This window comes from Plasmodium brasilianum, chromosome 9 (assembly GCF_023973825.1).
Source record: "Plasmodium brasilianum strain Bolivian I chromosome 9, whole genome shotgun sequence".
NCBI classification, from domain to species: domain Eukaryota; phylum Apicomplexa; class Aconoidasida; order Haemosporida; family Plasmodiidae; genus Plasmodium; species Plasmodium brasilianum.
Genome location: NC_090122.1, coordinates 157498 through 181184, shown reverse-complemented (window position 1 = coordinate 181184; position 23687 = coordinate 157498). Strand labels below are relative to the sequence as shown.

The 23687-nt window shown below is 23.3% G+C and overlaps 6 protein-coding genes across 6 annotated transcripts; 4 read left to right on the top strand and 2 right to left on the bottom strand.

Annotated features, from left to right (window-relative positions):
- Positions 1-3021: 3021 nt before the first annotated feature.
- MKS88_002662 (translocon component PTEX88) lies at positions 3022-5001 on the top strand (the record flags this gene model as incomplete). Its single annotated transcript, XM_067215690.1, has 1 exon — positions 3022-5001. The coding sequence occupies one exon, from the start codon at positions 3022-3024 to the stop codon at positions 4999-5001; it is 1980 nt and encodes a 659-aa protein (XP_067073244.1).
- A 919-nt stretch (positions 5002-5920) lies between these two features.
- MKS88_002661 (centrin-4) lies at positions 5921-6975 on the bottom strand (the record flags this gene model as incomplete). Its single annotated transcript, XM_067215689.1, has 3 exons — positions 5921-6066; positions 6360-6404; positions 6663-6975. The coding sequence occupies 3 exons, from the start codon at positions 6973-6975 to the stop codon at positions 5921-5923; spliced, it is 504 nt and encodes a 167-aa protein (XP_067073243.1).
- A 2878-nt stretch (positions 6976-9853) lies between these two features.
- MKS88_002660 (40S ribosomal protein S4) lies at positions 9854-11210 on the top strand (the record flags this gene model as incomplete). The annotated part of the gene is made up of 2 exons (XM_067215688.1): positions 9854-9856; positions 10428-11210. 2 exons carry the CDS (start codon positions 9854-9856, stop codon positions 11208-11210), a joined length of 786 nt encoding a protein of 261 aa, XP_067073242.1.
- A 1821-nt stretch (positions 11211-13031) lies between these two features.
- Positions 13032-15375, top strand: MKS88_002659 (uncharacterized protein; the record flags this gene model as incomplete). The annotated part of the gene is made up of 2 exons (XM_067215687.1): positions 13032-14954; positions 15307-15375. The coding sequence occupies 2 exons, from the start codon at positions 13032-13034 to the stop codon at positions 15373-15375; spliced, it is 1992 nt and encodes a 663-aa protein (XP_067073241.1).
- A 1947-nt stretch (positions 15376-17322) lies between these two features.
- On the bottom strand, positions 17323-17679 carry MKS88_002658 (histone H2B; the record flags this gene model as incomplete). The annotated part of the gene is made up of 1 exon (XM_067215686.1): positions 17323-17679. The coding sequence occupies one exon, from the start codon at positions 17677-17679 to the stop codon at positions 17323-17325; it is 357 nt and encodes a 118-aa protein (XP_067073240.1).
- A 3968-nt stretch (positions 17680-21647) lies between these two features.
- On the top strand, positions 21648-21959 carry MKS88_002657 (histone H4; the record flags this gene model as incomplete). The annotated part of the gene is made up of 1 exon (XM_067215685.1): positions 21648-21959. The coding sequence occupies one exon, from the start codon at positions 21648-21650 to the stop codon at positions 21957-21959; it is 312 nt and encodes a 103-aa protein (XP_067073239.1).
- Between the last annotated feature and the right edge of the window lie 1728 nt (positions 21960-23687).

The window sequence follows — 23687 nt, the reverse complement described above, 5'->3', positions numbered from 1 at the left end:
ATTTATTTTTTTTTTTTTACATCATCCGAAAATTTTGTTGTGTATATGACACATAATTTGCTTTTCCTTTTTAGAAATTAAAAAAAGGAGCATAGTTTTTGTTCTACATTAATATGTATACGTACTTACATATACATGTATAGATATATATATATGTAAATATAACCCACTGAGAGGGTGCCTCCTATCATTTTAATAGTACAATACATAAGAGATTAAGTACAATATATGTATAAAGTACATATACATATATACATATAAACGTCAAGGTACAATGTATAGGGGATAAATTAAAGGCAAAGCATAAGCATAGGGATTGTTAAAATTTTTAAAAATTGGGGCATTCGTAAGATTTATTTTTTTAATAATATATTTGTCATAGTAATAATCATAATAATGGTGTTGGTAATAATAATAAATGAAAATGCAAATAAAAAGAATTCCTGTTGTTATTATATGCCCTTGGATAATACAATGATCGATGTTTGTTTAATTTAAAAAAAGCTAAAACTACCGGTTGAATGATAAAAACAAAATTTTTATTCGTTAATTTTTTCGTGTTCACTTTTTGTGTACATAAAAATGGTTGAATTGGCGAACGGTTAACTAAACAACTATACTACTCCTTTTTAATTTTTAGAAAATAGTCAAAAAAAAAAATTGGGAAAGCTGCAGATCATTCTTACATGCACAGTGTATAATAAAATAAATGTAACAGTGAACATAGCAATAAATATAATAAAGAATGGTAATAATAAATGAAAAAAGAAAAAGAAAATGAGAAAAAAAAAAAAAAAAAAAAAAAAAAAAAAAAGGATTAAATCTATATACATACAACTATAAAAAAGTACTTAAAAACGAGAAAAGATAATTTTTCAATAATGCTAAGGGGATAAAAAAAAAAAAAAAAAAAAAGGTCCTGGTCCCTCCTGCTACCTTATTTTGTTATACGCTTGAAAAAATTAGTTTTTTATTTTTTTCTTTTTTTATATAAAATAGTATGTATACATAAATATGTGTGCAGATTTGTATATACATATATGCAGATATATATAGATAGATATATGTGGTACTATTCAGATTGCTTAAAAACATTAAAAATAAAAAGGTTATACCGAGTGTGCCAATACAAAATCGTACGAAAAAAGTTCATAGTTAAATATATAATATATATATATATATATGTACATAAAAGGCGAGGCACTACTACTATTGAATAGTATTTGCACGCTTGCATTATTAGAAGTTTCACGCGCACATAAATATATACTATATATATGTTTGCATTTACATTTATATTTATTTATTTGTATATGCGTATATAACACAACTAAAGTAATCCCTTTATTTAAGCTTTTTTCACATAAGCAGTTACAAATTTACCTTCGCGCGATCATTGAAACGGAAGGAATTTTAACTTGATCATTTTATTGTACGTACGCATTATATACATGAATATAAACATATATATATATATATATATATCTATATATTTGTTTATCTATGTAATATACAATATATATATATACATTTATGTATACAATTTTTTTTTTTTTTTTTTTTCGTAAAGAAGGTGCGTGTTCTCCACATATTAAAAAACAAGGGCCATATTTAATAATTTTTACGTAATTTATTAAGAAGCGAAATAAACAAAATAAACCAAGGGAAAAAGCACACGTACAGACGCAGAAAGAAGCTTTTGCTATGTACACGAAAAAAGCCTATAAATGTATATGTATATATATATGTGTATATATATATGTATATATGTATATATTTATATATATATATAAAGATAAATAATGTTTAACGTGGAATTCGAATGAACCATTTTTTGCTTTAGAGAGTTTTTTTTTTTTCGTTAGTCATTAACGAATATATTTTACGTACATATAAATATATACTTACATTTGTGTACATATATTTGAGCAAAATATATATGACTTTATATATGCAATATTTGCGTTTGCACGTCAAGCCATTGCATTTTCTATGAAAATTTTTTTCAGCTTTTTTAGGATTTTTAAGTGGTAATAAATATTTACTCAATATATATATATATATATATATATATATATATATTCATACGTATATTTATATATGTACATATATATGTACGTATATCCATGTATATATTTATATACGTTTATACTTGCGTTACGCCTTCTTACACGTAAACGTACTACGTATACCGAAGCCTCCTTTTTTTTTTTTTTTTTTTTTTTTTATTAACCCAAGTTTTTTTTGATTACCTCTTTAATTAATACTTCGCATATTGTTCTATATACTTTATACGCTGTAATTTTTTTTTTTTATTTTGTATTTTCTTTTTTTTAATTTTAATCTTTATTTTTTTTTTTTGCACGAAAAAAGGGAACTCTTTTTTACGACATTGTAAATAGCGTTATACATATCATTACACATACGTATGTATATATATGTACACATATATGTATACATGTGAGCGAATGTATGCATATATATGTGTACATTATACAAAGGCACGTGTTTTAGTTCTTTAATTTTTTGACGGCCCTCCCCAACAACTGCAGGTACTACTACTACAACTGCAGGTACTACTACTACAACTGCAGGTACTACTACTACAACTGCAGGTACTACTACTACAATTACAGGTACTAGTACTACAGCTGCAGGTACTACTGCTACTACTCCTACCACCACAACTAGTACTATCCCTTTAGTTAGTTCACGATGATGAAATTTTTGATACTCTTTTTAACTGCAATTTTTTTGAATAATGAAATAGCGTGTGATTATAGCATAAAACATACAGGGGAATTAGTATTGGCAAATCAGATGAACAGTCTTGTGCATGCAAAACTAGTACACTATGATAAGGCATTTAAATTAGATTTAACCAATTTAATTAAATTTCCTGTTCAGTGTATACCTTATAGTACAATAGATCATAACTCTAAAAGAAAGAAAAAACCTGTATATTTTATAAAACATGAGTTTCAAAATTCTCTTTATTTATATAAGAATAATGTAAATGTTATGCCACTCATATTTCAGGATAAGCACTATATAGTTGGTATAGCTGTAAATAATGGTGTATTTATTATGTTAACAGATGTTGATATATACGAAGTAAATACAAAAAATAAAAAAATTTCTATATTACGAGTAGCAGATAAGAAATATGATTATATAATGAATAATAAGGAGATGTTTTTTACAGGTGTGGTAGCAGATAGTATAGAAAATCAATTTTTTTTAATATGTGCGATTAAACAGAATTATTACATTGTACATATAAGACATGAAGAAACAGATGAAACTGTACAAGTATTAAGTGTTATAGATAATATTAATGGTAATAATATGAGGGTTATCAATGGAATTAGTGTTGTAGAGGATCGCTTATATGTAGCAGAGAATGCGGAAGGTTTGTACAGATTGACTATTAATAGGGATAATAATATTGTAATTAATGCAAAAGAATTATATGTATTTAAAAAAGGGGATAAGATTGTAGATATAAGTGCAGATGTGATGCCAGATGCACATGATGAAAATATGTTGGTTGATTATATAGTTATAAATACGAAAAAGATAGTAAATGATAAACCATCATCAGAAGGATGTTTATATCTTATGAGTGTAAAACATGAAGTTGTAGATATATACACAGTTGTAGACTTATTTAGTAAGGATGTGAACTCTTTTTACTTTACTATATATGATGCACACTTAGCAGGAGATGATGAGGATACAGAAAATATATTATCCTCATATAAAGGAGTTAGTAGTGAAAAGATGAAATTTTTAAATTTAAAAAAAGAGATAGAAGAAGAAGAAATGAGAAAAAAACAGGACGATAAAAAATATAAAATAAATATTATATGGACAAATCATTATAATTGTACTATTAATAAAGGTACAATAGATATACGAAATTTTAAAGTATATGAAGATGATAAGAAGAGGCTACCATTTATTAATGTGACAAACAAATATGCATTAGCTCCTAATGTTACTTGTGCAAGTACATGTTCGGGAAATGAAAAACTCTTTAAAGATATTTGTTATTATGACTCGATGAACAATTTTGTAAGTGTTCTGAACAGATCAGAAGAATATAATGAAAATTATACTGGCAATTTTTTTTTCGATGGACTTAAAGATTTTATAGCATTTGACTATAAATCCCATATGAATGTGCATGTTTTATCTTATCCACTGAACAATTCTATTTATGTATATTTAGACAAAACTTCATTAACAATAAATTTACCAAAGCCATTTGGTATAGCTATTGACACATATAATAGCACAGAACAGAGTGTTGTAGTATATATAACTGGAAATGATGATATGCAAAATTATATAAATAAATGTGTTATAAGTAAAGCGGAAAAGGCGTATGAGTGCTTTAATGTGTACAGGAAGAACAACGATTCAAATGAACTATTTCAACATGTGTCTTTCATAACTTACGACGAGGGGGATGCTAGCAGTTCCGACAATAGCGGTAGCAATAACGAAAGCAGCAACAGCAGTAGTAATGGTAGTACGAAAACAGGTCAAGTGTGTTACATATATGTAACAAATAATAAAAAAAATATATATAGATTAAACAAACAAAACGATAAATGGTTGTTAGAGGAGTGGCTAAATTTAGATAATCCTAACCAACGTATTGGACCGATAAGTACTTCATTGAATTATTTCTTTATTAAGAAAAATGCTTTAAACAATTTAATCAGTAAATACCCTGAAGATAAATTATTAAAAAAGTTCAAAGATGCCAAAGATGAAGATTTACATGTAACCGATGATGGATATATTTTCCTTACCGTATCACATACAGTGATATTCTGTTCTAACAATGATTCTTATGCAACAGATAGCGGATCAACCGTTCATTTCTATAGCTCTATTTTGAGTGAAAAATACTATCAATCTTTTGCAGTTGACAGCATTATATTTAATATAAAAAATGATTCCAAATTTAATTACTACATAGATGCATGATGCTTATCTTTTTGTGTATTCTTCAGGGTATTATGTATATACGTGCTTATATGTGTATGCATAATTTGTACACTTGCATATATATATGTATGTATTTATGTATTCCAATTTTGAATTATACTCACTTCCTTCCCGCTTAATGTTAATATATACATATATATGTATATATATTTTTTTTAATTACATTTTAAAATGATGAGATACTAATTTTATGTTTGTGTTTTTACATTTATTTTGAAATGTGTATTTCCGTTCTTGGCCTTTTATTGTAATAATTGCATCTAATTTTGTTTTATTTGTGCATATTGTGTGCGTGTATATGTTTATACGCGAATGTGTTGTATATATATTTCCCTGCGTCGTGCAAGCAATATATGTATACATATGTATATATGCATACACGCTTACTTTTTCAAGCCATATGTTCAATCCTTTTTTAAATTGCAGTATATGCAAATTTTATAATTAACATTGTTTACAAATTAAAATTTTTCTTTTCTTTTTTTTTTTTTTTATTTAATTTTACAATTATATATGAACATTTTTTAAAGAACTTTTGACAAAAATGGAAAAAAAAAAAATTTTTTTTTTAATCCTATAAATTTACGCATTTTACGCATTATACACATTTAACACTACTAAAACGTTTAGTGCGTTTGGTGCACCTGATATATTTGGTACATTTCGTATGTTTGGCACATTTTAAACCATTACAGCAGTTTTTAATGTACGTCTTATACAGTTCGAAAAACGTTTAGTGCATTTTACACCTTTAATGAACTTTTTACAGTTCGAAAAACGTTTAGTGCATTTTACACCTTTAATGAACTTTTTACAGTTCGAAAAACGTTTAGTGCATTTTACACCTTTAATGAACTTTTTACAGTTCGAAAAACGTTTTGCATTGTATGTCCTCCTATCAGTCTGAGTCGATATCACTAAATGGGTCGTTTCTCCACGCACTTAAAACGATGCTTTTAAACTCTTCTTTATCTATAACTTTGTCATTGTTCTTATCAGCAAATTCGATCATATTGTTCAGTTCCACGTCATCTATATTTTCTCCTTGATGAAAGAAAAGAGGGCGTTTTTGCATACGCGTCAAAAGTTTTATGTAAGCTTACATGTAATCATGTATACGCACATATAAATACATGTGTACATATATAAACATGTGTAGATTCATGTAATTACGTGTACATAGAAACCTATCCTTACGCAGAATAGTTGCAACGAACAAAAAATGTAACGCTGTGACTACTTAACGTTTGTATATAACTAAAAAAATAGGGATATACTCAAATCATATTTGTAAAGTTATGTAAAGAATTGTAATTTGAGTATATTCACTTTGGTACCTATATCAGCGCAGACTTTTTTCAAAGAAGCCAAAGTAATTTTTCCTAAAATGAAAAAGTAAGATACAGTTATATGGACGTATCTCATGGGGAAAGCACGCTATTATACATATATATATATATATATATACATATATATTTATTTATTTATATATATATATTTATTTATATATATATATTTATTTATGTATATATATTTATTTATGTATATATATTTATTTATATATATATATATATATATATATATATTTATTTATATATATATATGTACTATTCACTGAAAAAAAAAAAAAAAATTATAACCCGTGTCATTCGGATCGAACAAGGAAAACATCTGTTCTATTTCCTCGTCATTGTATCTTTTATGGATATGTTTTGAGGCGATATCAAAAAATTCATCAAAATTTAATTTGTCATCAATACTTTTCTTTATTTCTAAAAATAAATTTTTTACTTGTTCTTTTTTAAAATTTAAGCCTAGGGATTTTAAGGCAAAGTAAAATTCCCTAATGTCAATATACCCACATTTATTTGTATCAAATAAAGAGAAACATTCGTAAATTTCTTTTTCAATATCTTCGTTTATAGTAACTTCTTTACTGTTCTCAATAATCATTATGATCTATTTTTTTTTTTTTTTTCTTTTCCTAGCAATTTGTCTTCCTTTAACATTACCTTCGATGCTTAAAATATGCGAAGACCCATGAAATTTAAGTAATGAAATAAAGGCACACAAGACTGCATAAGTGTCTACATATATACATATCATGTATACAAAATAAAGATATTCTTAATGCGTTAAACAGGTAGAAATGGATACCATGCAAAATGCACAAAAAGGGGAATAATGAAAAGACGGTAATGATAAAGAGTTTTATTTTTCTTTAAATATACTATACTATTACATACACTTCTTATAAAGTGTGTGTATCCTTCGTGTGTATGTTAACATATGTGCATTTTCTCTTATATATTTTACATGTAAACAAAGCATACACTTGTTTTCCTTTTTATGTTAACATGTATACCCATGTTATTATACTGTGAATGAGTTGTTCGTGCTAATACATACGGACGAAAGAAAAGCATATCCTAAAGAGCCGTTTCGAATGTTACATGCTCATAAGATAATATGTATAAAAATATGTGTATAATATACCAAAAAAAAAAGTAATTAAAATAAAGCAAAAAAAAAAAGTAATTAAAATAAAGCAAAAAAAAAAGTAATTAAAATAAAGCAAAAAAACAAAATAAAATACAAATAAAGCAAAAAAAGAAAAATAAAAAATAAAATAAAATAAAAAATAAAAATTACAATTGAAGTAAGAATAAAACAAAATGAGGCGCTGCAAACGCATGCATGATTATCAAAAATGATATAAAATAAAATACAGACATTTTGATTTTCCTCTTTTAGAGGAACAATTAAAAGTATGCTTCGCCTATTATTATATGAAAAACATATGACATTGGAATTTCTTAACTGGAATATTTTTTAGCCTATTTAAATTAATTTAATTTAATTTTAACCTAAGTTCAAGTTCAATTAATTTTTTTTATTTCCTTTACTTATTTTACTTCGTTAATGTCTTTCAATTTTACTTCTTTCATTTTTTTCATTTCTTTCATTTCTTTCACTGATTTTACTTCTTTCATTTTTTTCATTTTTTCATTTCTTTCATTTTTTCATTTCTTTCATTTTTTCATTTCTTTCATTTCTTTCATTTCTTTCATTTTTTCATTTCTTTCATTTTCTTTCATTTTTTCATTTTTTTCATTTCTTTCATTTTTTCATTTCTTTCATTTTTTCATTTCTTCCATTTTTTCATTTCTTCCATTTTTTCATTTCTTTCACTTCATTTATTTTTTTTTTACCTGATTTGTTCATAACAAAAATTTAAACCTACGGATCTCATTAACATTTTTTTCCTTTTTGCTAAAATATGAATTTGTTCCCTAAGACGCTATTTATGGATGTAGGCGTTCATTTTTGTATACATACAACACTGCTGTTTAGCTTATAAGCTTCATATAAAAAATTATTTTAATAAAGCCATTAAATGTTTAAAAGTCATTTATTTATTTTTTTTTTTAACTATACGTTATAGTCCTATTATTTAGTATAAGTTGTTTATAATAATTTTAATTTTATAATTCAATTTCCTTTGTATATAAAAAAAATTAAAATAATATATTCCTTTTTATAATATAAAACAGTGATACACTTTAAGGTCAATAAAAAAAAAAAAAAAATATAAAAAAATATTTTTAAAGGATTAACCTTTATTATACTTTTTTCCTTGTGCTTTAACTGAGTGTAACATGTACTTTAAGGTTTGTAATAAACTATACTTATTTAAACAAAAGGGGAAATACTAATTTTTGAATTACCTACACCTTTAAAAATTTTAACAAAATTTTTATTTTTTTTTTTTTGTTTTTAATATGCATATTTAATACATACGTTGCAACACTGCAAATATATACTATATATATGTATACAAATTTGTATATTATACATATATAAGAATATATATTACTTTCATTTTGTAACCTAGTAGAAGTGATTTAAGTGTATGAACTTACCACTTAACAAAATTCATACATATTTTTTTTTTCTTTTTGTTTAACTCACATTATATATTAAGCTGCATTATTGTATATATGTTTGTTATACGAGATCAACGCTGAAGGGATCTTAAAACACTCATATTAAAACTTGAAAAGATAAATAATTACGTCATATAATCAACGCGCATTACAAAAGTGCTTGACAAAAAATACTTCTAGTATATGAGTACATGTATATTTGTAAACATGTGCGTATATTTATAAACATGTGCGTATATTTATAAACATGTGCGTATATTTATAAACATGTGCGTATATTTATAAACATGTGCGTATATTTATAAACATATGCGTATATTTATAAACATGTGCGCATATTTATAAACATGTGCGTATATTTATAAACATATGCGTATATTTATAAACATATGCGTATATTTATAAACGTGAGTGTACATTAATGTACATACGTATATATTTATGTACGTACGTATGTATTTATATATATGCATACATTTACGAGCAAATTTGCGGAGTGAGGTTTTGCTTTAAAAAGAAAAAAAAAAAAAAAAAAAGAATATTTTTAGTACAAAAATAATAAAATCTACAGAATAACAAAATTTTTTAATTACATATTCCGAAAAAAATAAATAAAAAACAATGCAGTACAAATTGTAACAAAAAGAAGATTATAAAAAGAAATTCCTTAATTTTTGAATTACAATAATTAAAGGTGATAATTTTTTTTTTTCTTATTTTTTATAATAATATTTTTATATATCAATATAACACTATAACAGCATAACGGTATAAAAGTTTATTACTTTTCATACAACAAAGTATAAAGCGGAATAGTAACTTCCAATTTACAAATATTCAAAGGGAGGAACCAATTTAACACTTTTTAATTCCAAATTGAAAAAATGGTAATATAAAAGAGGAGAAAATTACGTAAAGAATATATACATACATACATAAGTGTACGTACATGTATATATGTATTTGTGTAATTATGTATATATATAAATATGCATTTATATACGAAATGTATTTACTACATATGTGCGTATTTACGTATGTATGATTATGCATATACAATAGTGAATCTGCTGATGTTATAACTTGCGCTATATGTTAAAGGGTTTGTTTTGTATATACATTTTTTAAATGATAAATCTGATTAATAGAACGTGCGTGTATTAAATGAAGCGCAGTTTTATCTCCTACATAGAAGATTATTCCTTGAGTTATTATTTTCATTCTGACGAATAAAATAAATATGCATTAAAAATGAATTATTATGAAACATGATCGTATTTTGATAAAAGAAATGTTATGATGATGCTATTCGTTCATTCTACCTATTCTTTGTACATTTTTTTTTTTTTTTTTTTTTTTTTTTTGTGAACGTTATTCTGTGCAAGTAAAAAATTATGAACTGTTCATAATTATTTCATTTTTTCATTTTTTTCTGCCCTTTTTGTGTGCGTTTTTCAGGGAAAAGGAATAAAGAAACATTTGAAAAGAGTCAATGCGCCATCACATTGGATGTTGAACAAGATGGGCGGTCAGTATGCGCCCAAAACGAGCAGTGGTCCACATAAGTTAATCGAGAGTATTCCATTAGTAATTTTGTTAAGAAATCGTTTAAAATATGCTTTAACTTTTGATGAAGTAAAATTGATATTAATTCAAAAAATTGTGAAAGTGGACAATAAGATAAGGACGGATTGTACGTTTCCAGTTGGGTTAATGGATGTAATTCATATAACAAAATCAAATGAATATTTTCGATTGTTGTATGATACGAAAGGAAGATTTGTTCCTCATAGGATAACAACTGAAGAGAGTAAATATAAATTATGCAAAGTAAAAAAAATAATATTAAGAAAAGGAAGATTATCAATAGCTGTTACACATGATGGTAGAAGTATACCATATATCCATCCAGAAGTTAAGGTAAATGACACAGTAAGATTAGATTTAGAAACAGGAAAAGTTTTAGACCATTTAAAATTTCAAATAGGTAGTATGGTTATGGTAACTGCAGGACACAGTGTTGGTAGAGTTGGTACAATTTCTTCGATAGACAAAAACATAGGAACGTATGATATTATTCATGTAAAAGATTCAAGAGGAAAAATATTTGCTACTCGGCTAAGTAATGTTTTGGTTATAGGAGACAACTCAAAACCTTATATTAGTTTACCGAGGGAGAAAGGAATTAAACTAGATATAATTGAAGAAAGAAGAAACAGACTAAGGGCACTAAATAATTAAAAAGCACAATAACTAAATGGAGGTAGCAGAAGTGCTATTTAGCCTATAACATAGTATTACAAAAGTTATATAAATTATATTATACTTTTAGATATTACATGATTAACTCATTTATGGATTATTATATTATGAATATTTTTTTTTTTTTTTTTTTTTTTATGCTATACCTTTTTTGACGTTAAAAAGGTTTTGCATTTTGAATGTTGAGAAATTAGAAGGAAAACAATTTTGATTGAGAAAAATTATGTTTTTATGTAAGACTTTTTTATTTTCTTCTGAATAAACCACTGTTCATAAATATTAAAACTTAATTTTAAAATTTAAAATTTTAGATTTTAAAATTTAATTTTTAAATGTTAAATTTTAATTTTTAATTTTTAAATGTTAAATTTTAATTTTTAATTTTTAAATGTTAAATTTTAATTTTTAATTTTTAAATGTTAAATTTTAATTTTTAATTTTTAAATGTTAAATTTTAATTTTTAATTTTTAAATGTTAAATTTTAATTTTTAATTTTTAAATGTTAAATTTTAATTTTTATATTTTAAATATTAAATTTTAATTTTTATATTTTAAGTGTTAAATTTTAAATATTAAATTTTAAATTTTTGTTTTTCGTTTTTTTTTTTTTTTTATTTCTCCACAAATTTAAAACATAAAAGGAAAAAGTGCAATTACACAATATAATGTAAAGATTAAAAACGAAGTTTATTACAACTATATAATAATCATTTTCTTTTTGCAAAGTATATAACCATTCAAGATATTGAAAATGAGGGAGAGAGGGAGGGAAGAAAGGAAAAAGTGCTATTAAGGAGAAAGTCGGTGTCTTTTTCGTATTTACCGAAATGATGTACTCGTCTTTTTCTTCCCTTTCTGCGTTTTGTTTTTTCTGTTTTTTCAGTTTTTTTTTTTTTTTTTTTTTAAAATAAAGAATATACAACTTTATGAGAAAACATATTTATTTTTAAAATATTTTGCATTCAAAGTGAAAAGAAAAAATTATGTACCAGTTAAATTACAGTTTCAAATGATTATCTTATAAAGCACCTTTTGTGCTAATGTATTTATCTTGCGCTAAGTATGTACCAAATGAAAAAGTAGTTGCAATAGGAAAATTAATGTTTGTAAACAGAATAAGGCTACAGCTAAAAGGTGAATGACCGCAAATCTATTTTGCGTGTAAAACTTTTAGTTGAATAGTGCATAGTTTTTTTCGCTTTTTCGCGTATGAGTCTTTTTTTTCGTTTTTTCGTCTTTTTTTTTTTTTTTATGTTTTTTCGCTTTTGCGTCTTTTATCCCCATTAGAATATGCGCCATTGAAGAAGTTCATATGGTTATAAATCCTCATGAGAATGTTAGAAAACAGTTGTACTACGAATAAAATTATGGTAAAACGATACCATAATTTTGGTGTGTATATATACGTGTGTAAACATATTCATGAAGGAAAATGATTTCGTTAATCTACATTTGTACCACATATATAAATATATACACACATATATATACGAAATAGGTGTGTGCATCCTTTTTTTCCTGTTATTGCAACAAATGCACGGAAAAATTTACAAGTGTAAAACACTAAAATAATAAGTAAATTTTTTTTTTTTTTTTTTTTTTTGTATACTCGTGTATTTTTTGGTAATTATTTAATATTTTTGATTAAAAAAGGTAATAATTCATTTTTACTTTCTCATTTTGCCTGAACAGTACATAATAAAAAAGGTGAATGGTCCAACATATTCCATTTTTGTTAGTTCAAGAATTATTTATGAAGCAGTTTAAGATATAAGGTTTGAAAAAAAAAAAAGAAAAAAATGAAAAGAATACTTAATTATTATGTGTTAATAATTTTGTATTATTTCGAAAATGTGGTATCTGGTTCTAGTGCAGTTGGAAAATTGACTAATGTTATTTATACAAATGCGAATACAAATAATACAACGAGTGAACTGAGTAAATTTCAGTACATATTTTTAAATGAAAATGAAGACAGTAATTATATAAATAGTTTACATATAGGAGAGATAAAACTAAAAGAGGAAATATACTTTTACAAAAGTTTTACAAAAATTATAAATTATTTTAAATATAGAGTGCCAGCTAATGTACATTTTGTTTTTGAATATGATGGGGGTGATATAATATTATTAAAAAATTATAAGAATGGTGTTATATGTGAAATTAATAATTTATTTTATAGTGAATCAGGTTTAAAATATTTTGATATGAAGAAAGAATTGTACGTTAAGAGTGAGAATTTTTATATAAAGAGGTTTGATGCTTCGGAGTACGATGAGGATTCTAAGGGTAGTAAAGACAATGATAAAAATGATGATAATAGTGGTTATAATAATGGGGATGATAATAGGGATGATAATAGGGATGATAATAGGGATAATAGTAGTCATAATATTAGGTATAATAGTAGTGATAATAATAGTGATAATAATAGCGATTTAGTACCTATGGCAGCTATATGTAAAATAAAGAATACCAAATTTTTACCTGAAAAATTATTATGTTATCCGTCTGCACATGATCATAACGAAATAAATGCAATTTTTATAAAAAATGAAGAATATAAAAATTTATTAGAATTAGCATTTCCATATATGAATAAAGAAAATACATCTTTACTTAAAAAAATATCTAATTATTTTAAAAGCTTTGTAAGGAACGATTTCGAGAATATAAACATTGCTTATTATGTTTTTAATAAAACCATTGCTTGTAATTTAAAAGTTTTGTTGGAAAAAAATGCAAATAATTATATAGAAGGAAATCAAAAAGAGACAAAACTATCAAGATATAACGATGAAAAAATAGCTAATAGTAAAAGCTTTTTGTTTAATTCTCCTTTATATAGAAACCAATTTGGTGATAATTATATTTTATGGAAACACATAAATAAGAATATGACTAAAATGAATTTTGATTTATGTAATAAAATCTATCTTAATGAAAATGATTATAATAATTGCTATAAAAATCTTCGAAATATGTATGAAATGCTTTTATATAAAAATCCCATCATGGACATATTTAACAAGTCGAAGATAAAAAACATTTCTTCTGTTAATAGATATACTGCTTTTTATTACAATAACAATGACTATGTTATAATATTAAAAGATTACAAATTCCATGTATATTTCAAGGTAAAAAATATAATAGATTTTGTTCTGTTTGTAGACTCAAACAACGAAATAGGTTTTTATTACATTACTTTGAGTAAGAACAAACAGTTAGTACATTTGTATAGGTGTAGTTTAAACTCAAATGAAGTAAAATGTAAACAGGTATCTTTTATTCCTTATGAAACTATATCACATGAACAACCAAAAATATACTTATCAACTACACAAATGAGAGATATTTCAACTGTTTTTATTAGCACACGAACAAAAATATGGAAAGTATATAAAGAGAAGGATGGAATGTACAACAGAAAGATTATTGATTCTATAAAAAACATTTATGAAGAATATTTTGGCCATATTAATTGTTATATTATACAAACTACATATGAAAGAGAACTTTTATACAAATATTTTAAAAATGTTTCAAATACAGTAGAGAATATAGCTGGATGTTCTTATATAAAACATTTCAATAATTTTGAGAATAAACTACTTATATCATTTATTGAAAATAATCAATTCATTCAAAGAACATATCACATAATTAAAAATGTCAATTTTATAATTTCTAGTGGAAAAACTAAATTAACCATAAAAGTAAATGAACTGTTTGACATACTTATGATGGTCATTATTATCTTTTGTGTACTCTTAAGCGTTTACACCATATTTAAAATTCTATTTGTTAAGTAATTAAAAAAAAATTATATAATTTGACATCATATAATTATTTTTAACCGTTTTATACTTTTTTTTTTTTTTTTTTTTTAGCTTCATACGTGTAGACGTTATTCACATTTGCTTTTTCTCTCATTTTGTTTCCCCATTTTTATCCTTACCTGTTTATCTTTTTCTTTCATCTTTTCCCTTGTCTGTTCATATTTTTCTTTTACATTTCATCCTCAAAAAATTACACATTTTTGTTTCTTTTTTTTTTAGTAAATCAAAGGTGGGACGAATGAAACATTACTTTTTTGATGATACTAAACATAGCTTTACATCGACTATAGATCGTTAAACCATTTGTTAACAGTTTGTTTTTTTCATTGATAGGTGATATCGAAGTTCAGGCCCACATGTGTATACTGATGTTACCAACAGTAATTCCCATTACTTATATGTATGTATAGACATATATAGATATGTACAACTGTTGCTATATATTTTTGCTAAACTATTTGTCTTGTAATTTTGTTTGTATCCAAAGAGGTGTGCTTTTATATGTACTTGTTTTAATAGCTGCGTTAACAACTATTTTTTTGAGTCATATTTTATTTGACAAAAAATAAAAAGTCAAATGTGAGAAGTTTCTTTTTTTCTGTGATTACTATTTAGCTTTAAATTATAAGAAATAAAAAAAATAAAAATTAAAAAATAAAAAAATAAAATAAAAAGAATTTCACAATATGCAATTTTTTTAGTTATATTTATCTTTCTAATAAACCATACATTTGCTTCACAATTTATTGGAACAACATGAGATGTTATTTCAGTTTTTGATTTTGTTATTTGATATATGTCTTTTTTTTTTTTTTTCTTTGATTATTTTGTTACAAACTATATTTCATTTTGGTTTAGTTTGTTTTTATCTACATTTTTTTTTAAAGTTCTTTTAATTTTGTTTTCCATCATTTTTATAATGAATACCTTTTTAACACTTTTTTTTTTAATTTTGTGTTGTTATATATAATCTTTTTTTTTTCTCCCCTTAAGTCAACATTATACTATTATGAATATATTAATATTGTGCAAGAAGGGGAAAAAAAGAAAACAAATTTTATACAAATAACATTTTCAATTTAACAGTAATAAATCTATTTAACTCCTTTTGAACAAATGGTAGAGAACATACAATTTTTAATAAACTACATATTGTTGAAAAGGAAAAAGAAAAAAAAAAAAAAAAAAAAAAAAAAAAAAATTTTATTTTTTATTGCTTTTTAATTTTTTTTTTAAACTTCCCCAATAGTTGTTATAACATTTGTTCTTCCTGTAGCATATATATTGAAAAAGGCTTTGTTTTTGTAATGAAAAAACTTAGAAGAAAGGAATGGCTTCTAGTGAAGCCTTAAAAAACTTGTTCGTTTAAACATAGTTAAACTTGAAAAAAAAAATTGTCGAAAAAATATATTCAGTAAATAGATACGTGCACTAAACATATTATAAAATTCTATATATGAACATGTATTATATACTGTTTCTTTTTTTTTTGATAGTAGTCTTAAAACAAATAAAACAAATGAATTGAACATAGCAAAACAAAACATTTCTTCTTATATTGCTTAAAACTACTAATTATGCACATATGTCTGCCTTGTCATATATATAAATAATAGCACACATATAAATATATACATCATAATTACATTATTCCCTTTATATTTATATTATAGCATTCGTTTCAATTTTGTACGTTCAATAGGTACATACAAATATATATATATATATATATATATGTATATATATATATATATATGCACTAAAAGAACGCATGAACAGCTTTAGGTACATATGTATATACACAGATAAACTCTTGTTCAGATATATATAAAGCTCATTAGGAAAATAAAAAAAAATGAAAAAGAATGGGAAAAAAAAAAAAAAAAACAGGACTTCAATTAAAGTGTCTGTCTTCCATTTCTTTTACTCTTCTTTAAATTCATTCTTATATTTTTCCTTGTATAATTGTTCTTCTCTTCATGTATTATTTTCCATTTAACTTATTTCTTTTTGGTTGTTTCACTTTTTTTTTTTTTTTTTTTTTTTTCATTTTATATATATATATATATATATAGATAGATAGATAGATAGATAGATATCGATATAGATAGATAAATACCACATTAAGGTACACAATGTGATATTCTTTTTTTTTGGTTTTTCGATTTTTCTGTTTTTCTTTTTTTTTTTATTCTTTTCAGTCTTTCCTTTTGGTGTGTGCGTATGCGTAAGAATACAACAAAATTTACTTGGAGGTAAATTTTGTAACAGCCTTTGTTCCTTCTGATACTGCATGTTTAGCTAATTCTCCTGGCAACACTAACCTTATGGCAGTTTGAATTTCACGAGAGGATAATGTATCTCTTCTAGTATATTTGCATAGCCTTGAAGCTTCAGTAGCAATTTTCTCAAAAGTGTCAACAAGGAAGGAGTTCATTATGTTCATGGATTTTCTTGATATACCAGTATCCGGGTGAACTTGTTTTAATACTTTAAAGATGTAAAGTCCATAGCTGTCATATCTTGACTTTTTTCTCTTCTTTTTTCCATCTGCAGTTCCTGTTGTGGTTTTTTTAGCTTTTGCTGGTTTTTTGGATACCATCTTGTTCGGATATTATATATATATAAATATATACAAAAATAAAAAGTTATTTCAAAAAAAAGTTATAAAAAAAAAAAGTGAATAAAAGTTTTTATGTTAAGAAATAGTTGAATTTTTTTTTTTTTAAATATTTCTCTGCTAATTTTCTTATAAAAATCTCAAAATATATTAATATAAATATATATTTATAATATTTTTTTAATAAAATATTTTTTTTTTAATTGTAACAAAAAAAAAAAAAATAAAAAAATAAAAAAGAATAACTATTAAAAGTAAAAATTACATGTATGTATTGAAAAAAAAAAAAAAAAAAATACATACACGCACGTATGCATAATATATATATATATAATATATATTTTTTTTTTTTTTGTGCTCTTTTTTTTTAGCGATACTTTTAATGTACACATGCAAATGTAAAAATCGTCTCCGCGTAATTCAGCTATGTATGTAATGTGTACATATATATATATATATGATATATATAATATATATATATATATATAACATACATATATATAATATATATATATAATATTCAAACACAAATGCACACAAAAAAAAATGTTAAAACTGTTCTGACATGTTCATAATTTTATATATACATATATATATATATATATATTTATATTTTATTATTTTTTTTTTTTTAAAGTGTACAACATTACACATTTTGATTAAAATTGCTAACATGATTTTTTTTGAATTATTTTATGCATGACTCAAGGAAGAAATACTCCTTATGTGCATGTAATTACGCACAATATTTTCGTTACGTAAAAAAAAAAATATAAAATAAAAAGGAAAAATACACCAATGGCGTTTTTTAAAAGTATGCATATATACTTTTATTTTATTTTTTGGTGAGCTCATAGCCCCATTTGTTGAAGTAAAAATATAACTCTGATGAAGTTCATTCAGCATACATAAGTATGCATAATGCATACGTGAAATATGTACACAAATACATCATATCATACATTTATCATATATATATATATATATATAATATGACGAGCGTTTTCATGTGAAAGCAAGTGAATCAGTTATGCTGTGTGTGCGTAAATATATATATATATATATATATATATGTAATAAATTTATTCATATATGTAACAAATATATATATGTATGCATTTATGTAACCTATGCGCACACGCGTAATTTTGAAGATATTTCCTTTTTGAGGAATTTTGAATTTATTTTTGTATGAAGTTTTTACTATTTCATCTTAATTTTGAAGCGAAAAAAGATGCGCCATGAATTTTGTTAAACGTACGAAATAAAAAGTATATATAATGATTTTACAAGTTCTAAGATTACTTTTTTTCGTTATTTTGAATTTTGATTATACTGATAAAACGATTCATTGCAAGCTAATTTTTTTTCTTTATTTATAATTAAAAAAAGGTCATTTTGCTACCATTATAAATTCATAATTCTGCTAAAGGAACACCATTTTTGTGTCCATTTTTGAAAGACTATATTTATAATTTCTTTTGTATGATTTTCCGCTTTTTTTTTTTTTTTTTTCATTAAGATTATAAATTAGTATATATAAAAAGGAAAATATATTGTGAAGATCTTTTAGCGAATTGTGTTCCTTTACATTTTAATAATTATTATATGTATCATTTTTCTAATATGTACGTTTAACGATTCTATTCGTTTTTATAAGAAGTAATTCTTAATTTGCAACTAGAAAATAGAAGAATGTATGTATTTCAAGACATTCGCTAGTTATGATATGTAAAGATGATTTTGTTTGTTCGTAAGAGTAAGCATATGCTTTTATTTTTACGAAAATTTTATAGTATACCTAAAACCTTGTTTATTCATTGTATAATTAACTGACATGTTAAAGATTTATTTAAATAATATAAATAAACAAAAATCTTAATATCCGTAAAAAAAAAAAAAAAAATTTTTTAGGAGTAATATTTTTTATTACATAGTAAAATGCAAATACAAAAAAATATTTTAAGTCAAAAATTGGGATTAAAAAATTGCTACAATTGCTACGTTTCTCTCAATTTTCAGTAATAATATATTGGTGATAACATTTTAAAAGGGTGTTGCAATTTCGTTATATGATTATTTTTTATTTTTTTCGTACTATGTTAAATAAGGGGTTAATGAAACTAGATGGAAAATTACGGAAAACGATTAGGTGCTACTGTACAATAGGTTAATATTCATTTAAAAGGAAAAAAAATATAATACTGTATGTATTATATGACCCTCTTTTCTAACGGTGTTAGAATAAAATTTGATTTTCATTTTTCTACAAAATTTTATTATGTTATAATGACATTTTAACTTTTTTAACATATTCATTTATTTTACCCATACTAGTAAAATTATACTTTCATAAAAATTAAATTATTTCTTTTTCTATTAAAAAATATATTTCATATAATATAATTCCTCTTATATTATTTTTAAACTGTCAGTACTATGCAAACATGACAAAAAAAAAAAAAATAAAATAAACAAATCGTACTTAATAAATTTTAACATATTTTTGTAAATTGGACAAATTATATATATTGTACCATTAACTCCGTATAAACAGCGTAATCAAAATAAATTTAACGTAAAAGTTTTATGGATTAATTGTTCATTTAAATATATTTACGTGAATATACATACATATATATATATATATATGCATTACGTTACTTGTACATCCATGGTAAACACGTATATTCCCACATTACAATTTTTGAAAAATATCTGTTATAAACTGTATTTTTTTTATTCTTTTGTTCACCTTTTTTTTTTCTTTTTATTCTGCACAAAAAGCTATATGCATATTCACACTAGTAATTTTTTTTTATATCGTTTCCGAATATTTCTTATATTAATATTGCAAGATATCGCACAAAAATGTTAATGTATGAGGAACCCGTTTGTACATATATATAAAAATATATAATATGAAAAAAAAAATGTATATATATATATATATATATATATAATATATAATAAATATATGTAAATATATGTAAATATATGTAAATATATGAAAAAGAAATATATATATATAAATGCGTAAAATTTTAAAGTACATAAACTGTAATACTGAGGGGATCTTCAATTAAAATAAATATTAAAACAAATCAATGAAAATAGTTATAGATTATTTGCTTTAAAAATTAGTAAATATTCTTTTTTTCATCTTTTAAAAATGCCCCAAAAAAATATATATATTATGAACTAGTGATACGTATATAGCATATATATATATATATGTATATATATATATATTTATATATATATAATATATAAATAAATACGTATGAACAAATGTAGTTAAAAAATTGCTCTTATACAATTATTTTAATTTTGATATATATGCATGTCGTATGTATTATATATATAAATATATAAATATATAAATATATAAAAAATATATATAATATATATATAATTTATATATATATATATATATATATAAATTCATTATATATATATAACAATTTATATATATAATAATTTATATTTTATACATATATAATAAATACATAAATATATATATAAAATATTATAAAAAATATATATATAATTATTATAGATATATATTATATATAAAACATATATAAATAAAATCGACTCAAAGCTCACAAAATATAAAAAAAATGCATATTGCAAAAAAAATATAAATTGCACACTTAAAAAAAAAAAAATTATTAAATTAAATAATTTCTGAACAATTCATTTTTTTTTTTTTTTTTTTTTTAAATAGTAAATGTCGAAAAAATTTTAAAAAATAATAAAATATACATATATATATTATGTACAAAAATAAAATAAAATAACTTTATGCATAAAAAAAAAAAATAAAAACTTAGCAAAACTTTCGTGTTTTTATTCAATAATTTTTCTTTTTTTATAATTTAAGAGATTTTACCTTTTTTTTTTTTTTTTTAAAAAACTTTTATTATATTTTAACAAAATAAGCAAAAATGTCAGGACGAGGAAAAGGAGGTAAAGGATTGGGAAAGGGAGGAGCAAAGAGGCACAGAAAGATTTTAAGAGATAATATTCAAGGTATTACCAAACCAGCTATTCGACGTTTAGCAAGAAGAGGAGGTGTCAAACGTATCTCCGGTTTAATATATGAAGAAATAAGAGGAGTATTGAAGGTATTCTTAGAGAATGTAATAAAAGATTCAATTATGTATACTGAACACGCAAAGAGAAAGACCGTAACTGCTATGGATATTGTTTACTCACTGAAAAGACAAGGAAGAACATTATATGGTTTTGGAGGTTAATTGAAAGGTATATAGCAGTAGTACATTTACGCGCAGAACCAAAGAAGGATAGAGAGATAAAGAAAAAAAAAAAAAAAAAAAAAAAAGGGTTTTTTTTATTATTATTATTTCATTCCTGTTATACAATGTTTCCTTCGTTTCCTTCATTTTATAAAATGAAAGAAAATTGATACATGTGTAATTGGGTGTTCTATATAATATATAAAACATCTTAAAAATAAAATAAAAATAGTATTGAATAAAACAAATGATGTAAAAATATATGCATATATATATACCTAGATATTACATCTAAGTTAATATGCACATATTTTTTTATATCATAATAAAACGCGTCAAGTACACAAAGAAACATTATTTTTTTTTTCTTTTTATTTATGTTCAATATACAGAAGAAAAAATTTATATTTTATAATAAAGCGAATGCATTGAAAGGGAAAAAAAAAAAAATAGAAAACACCATTTTTTTTTTCTTTTTTTTTTTTTTATTTTTTTGTTTCTTCGAACAAAAAAATAATATATACATCTTATTTTTTCATGCAATAGTATAAACTTTTAGGCTTCACTAGAAGCCATTATAAATAAATATTTATATAAATACATATAACATAGTATAGCATAATACAATTTCACATTTACATATAACTATTTTTAATTCGTATCAAATGGATATTTTTAGTATGAATATACTATTTTGATTTAAAAAAAAAAAAAGACCAAAAATTACGTCCTTTTTTTTGAAGCTAAATAACAAATGAACAACTTGAAATTTTGCATTATATGAAATTACACTCTTGACAATAATCAGAGTGAAGGTGGTAAGGAGATGTTTTGAAAATGTATATTTTTTAATTGGTGTTAATAGGTATGAATCTATATTAAATGTTTTTACCCTTTTTTTTTCATATGCAACGGTTTTCTAAGGTCAAAATGAAGAGAAAAGGTCTAGTTCAAAATTGGTTATACTTATTGTACATAGTAGTGGCAGCATTATATTTGTATGTGCTTTTCTATTATTTTTTCGCCTTTTTTTTATTCTTTTTTCTTTCTTCAAATCTTTGAAGGTAAATCGTATATTTTGTTTTCCATATCATTACAGTAATAAAAAAAAATAGCATAAACTTTTTAATTAGCAACGGAGGATACATTTAACGTGGTTCACACACTAGTGAAAATGAATGAATTTGCAAAAGGTAGATTATTATATAATAAATTTTTTTTTTTTTTAAAGATGAAATGAACCATATTTTATTTTCGAAAAGATTATTAATCTTTTTGATTTTCATTTATACACATTGTGCATGGAATTGAAAAAAAGAAGAAAAAAAAATTGACTGTATATTGAAAATTTTTGTCTAATTTAAGTCGCCTTATCAAAGGGTATTAAATCACATGAACAATTATCAAAAAAAAAAAAAAAAAATTCTACTTAATTAGTTGTAAAATTGAAAATATAATAGTTTATAAAAAAGCGATAATAAAAAAAAATAAAAACAAAAGCGCAGGAAATGGGAAATTCTTGAAAGCTCTTTCGCATTTATGGATGAGAACGTTATTGCAACACATTGGCAGAAATATTATTTTTTTTTTTTATATCTTAAAATATGAAAAAAAATATATTATAACATATTGTACGAAAAATATGCGAGAATGTTTTGTAGTTTTAATATTGCTGAATAATTAAGAAAACAAGTTAAAGTATATTTGTTTTATTTATGAAAAAAAAAA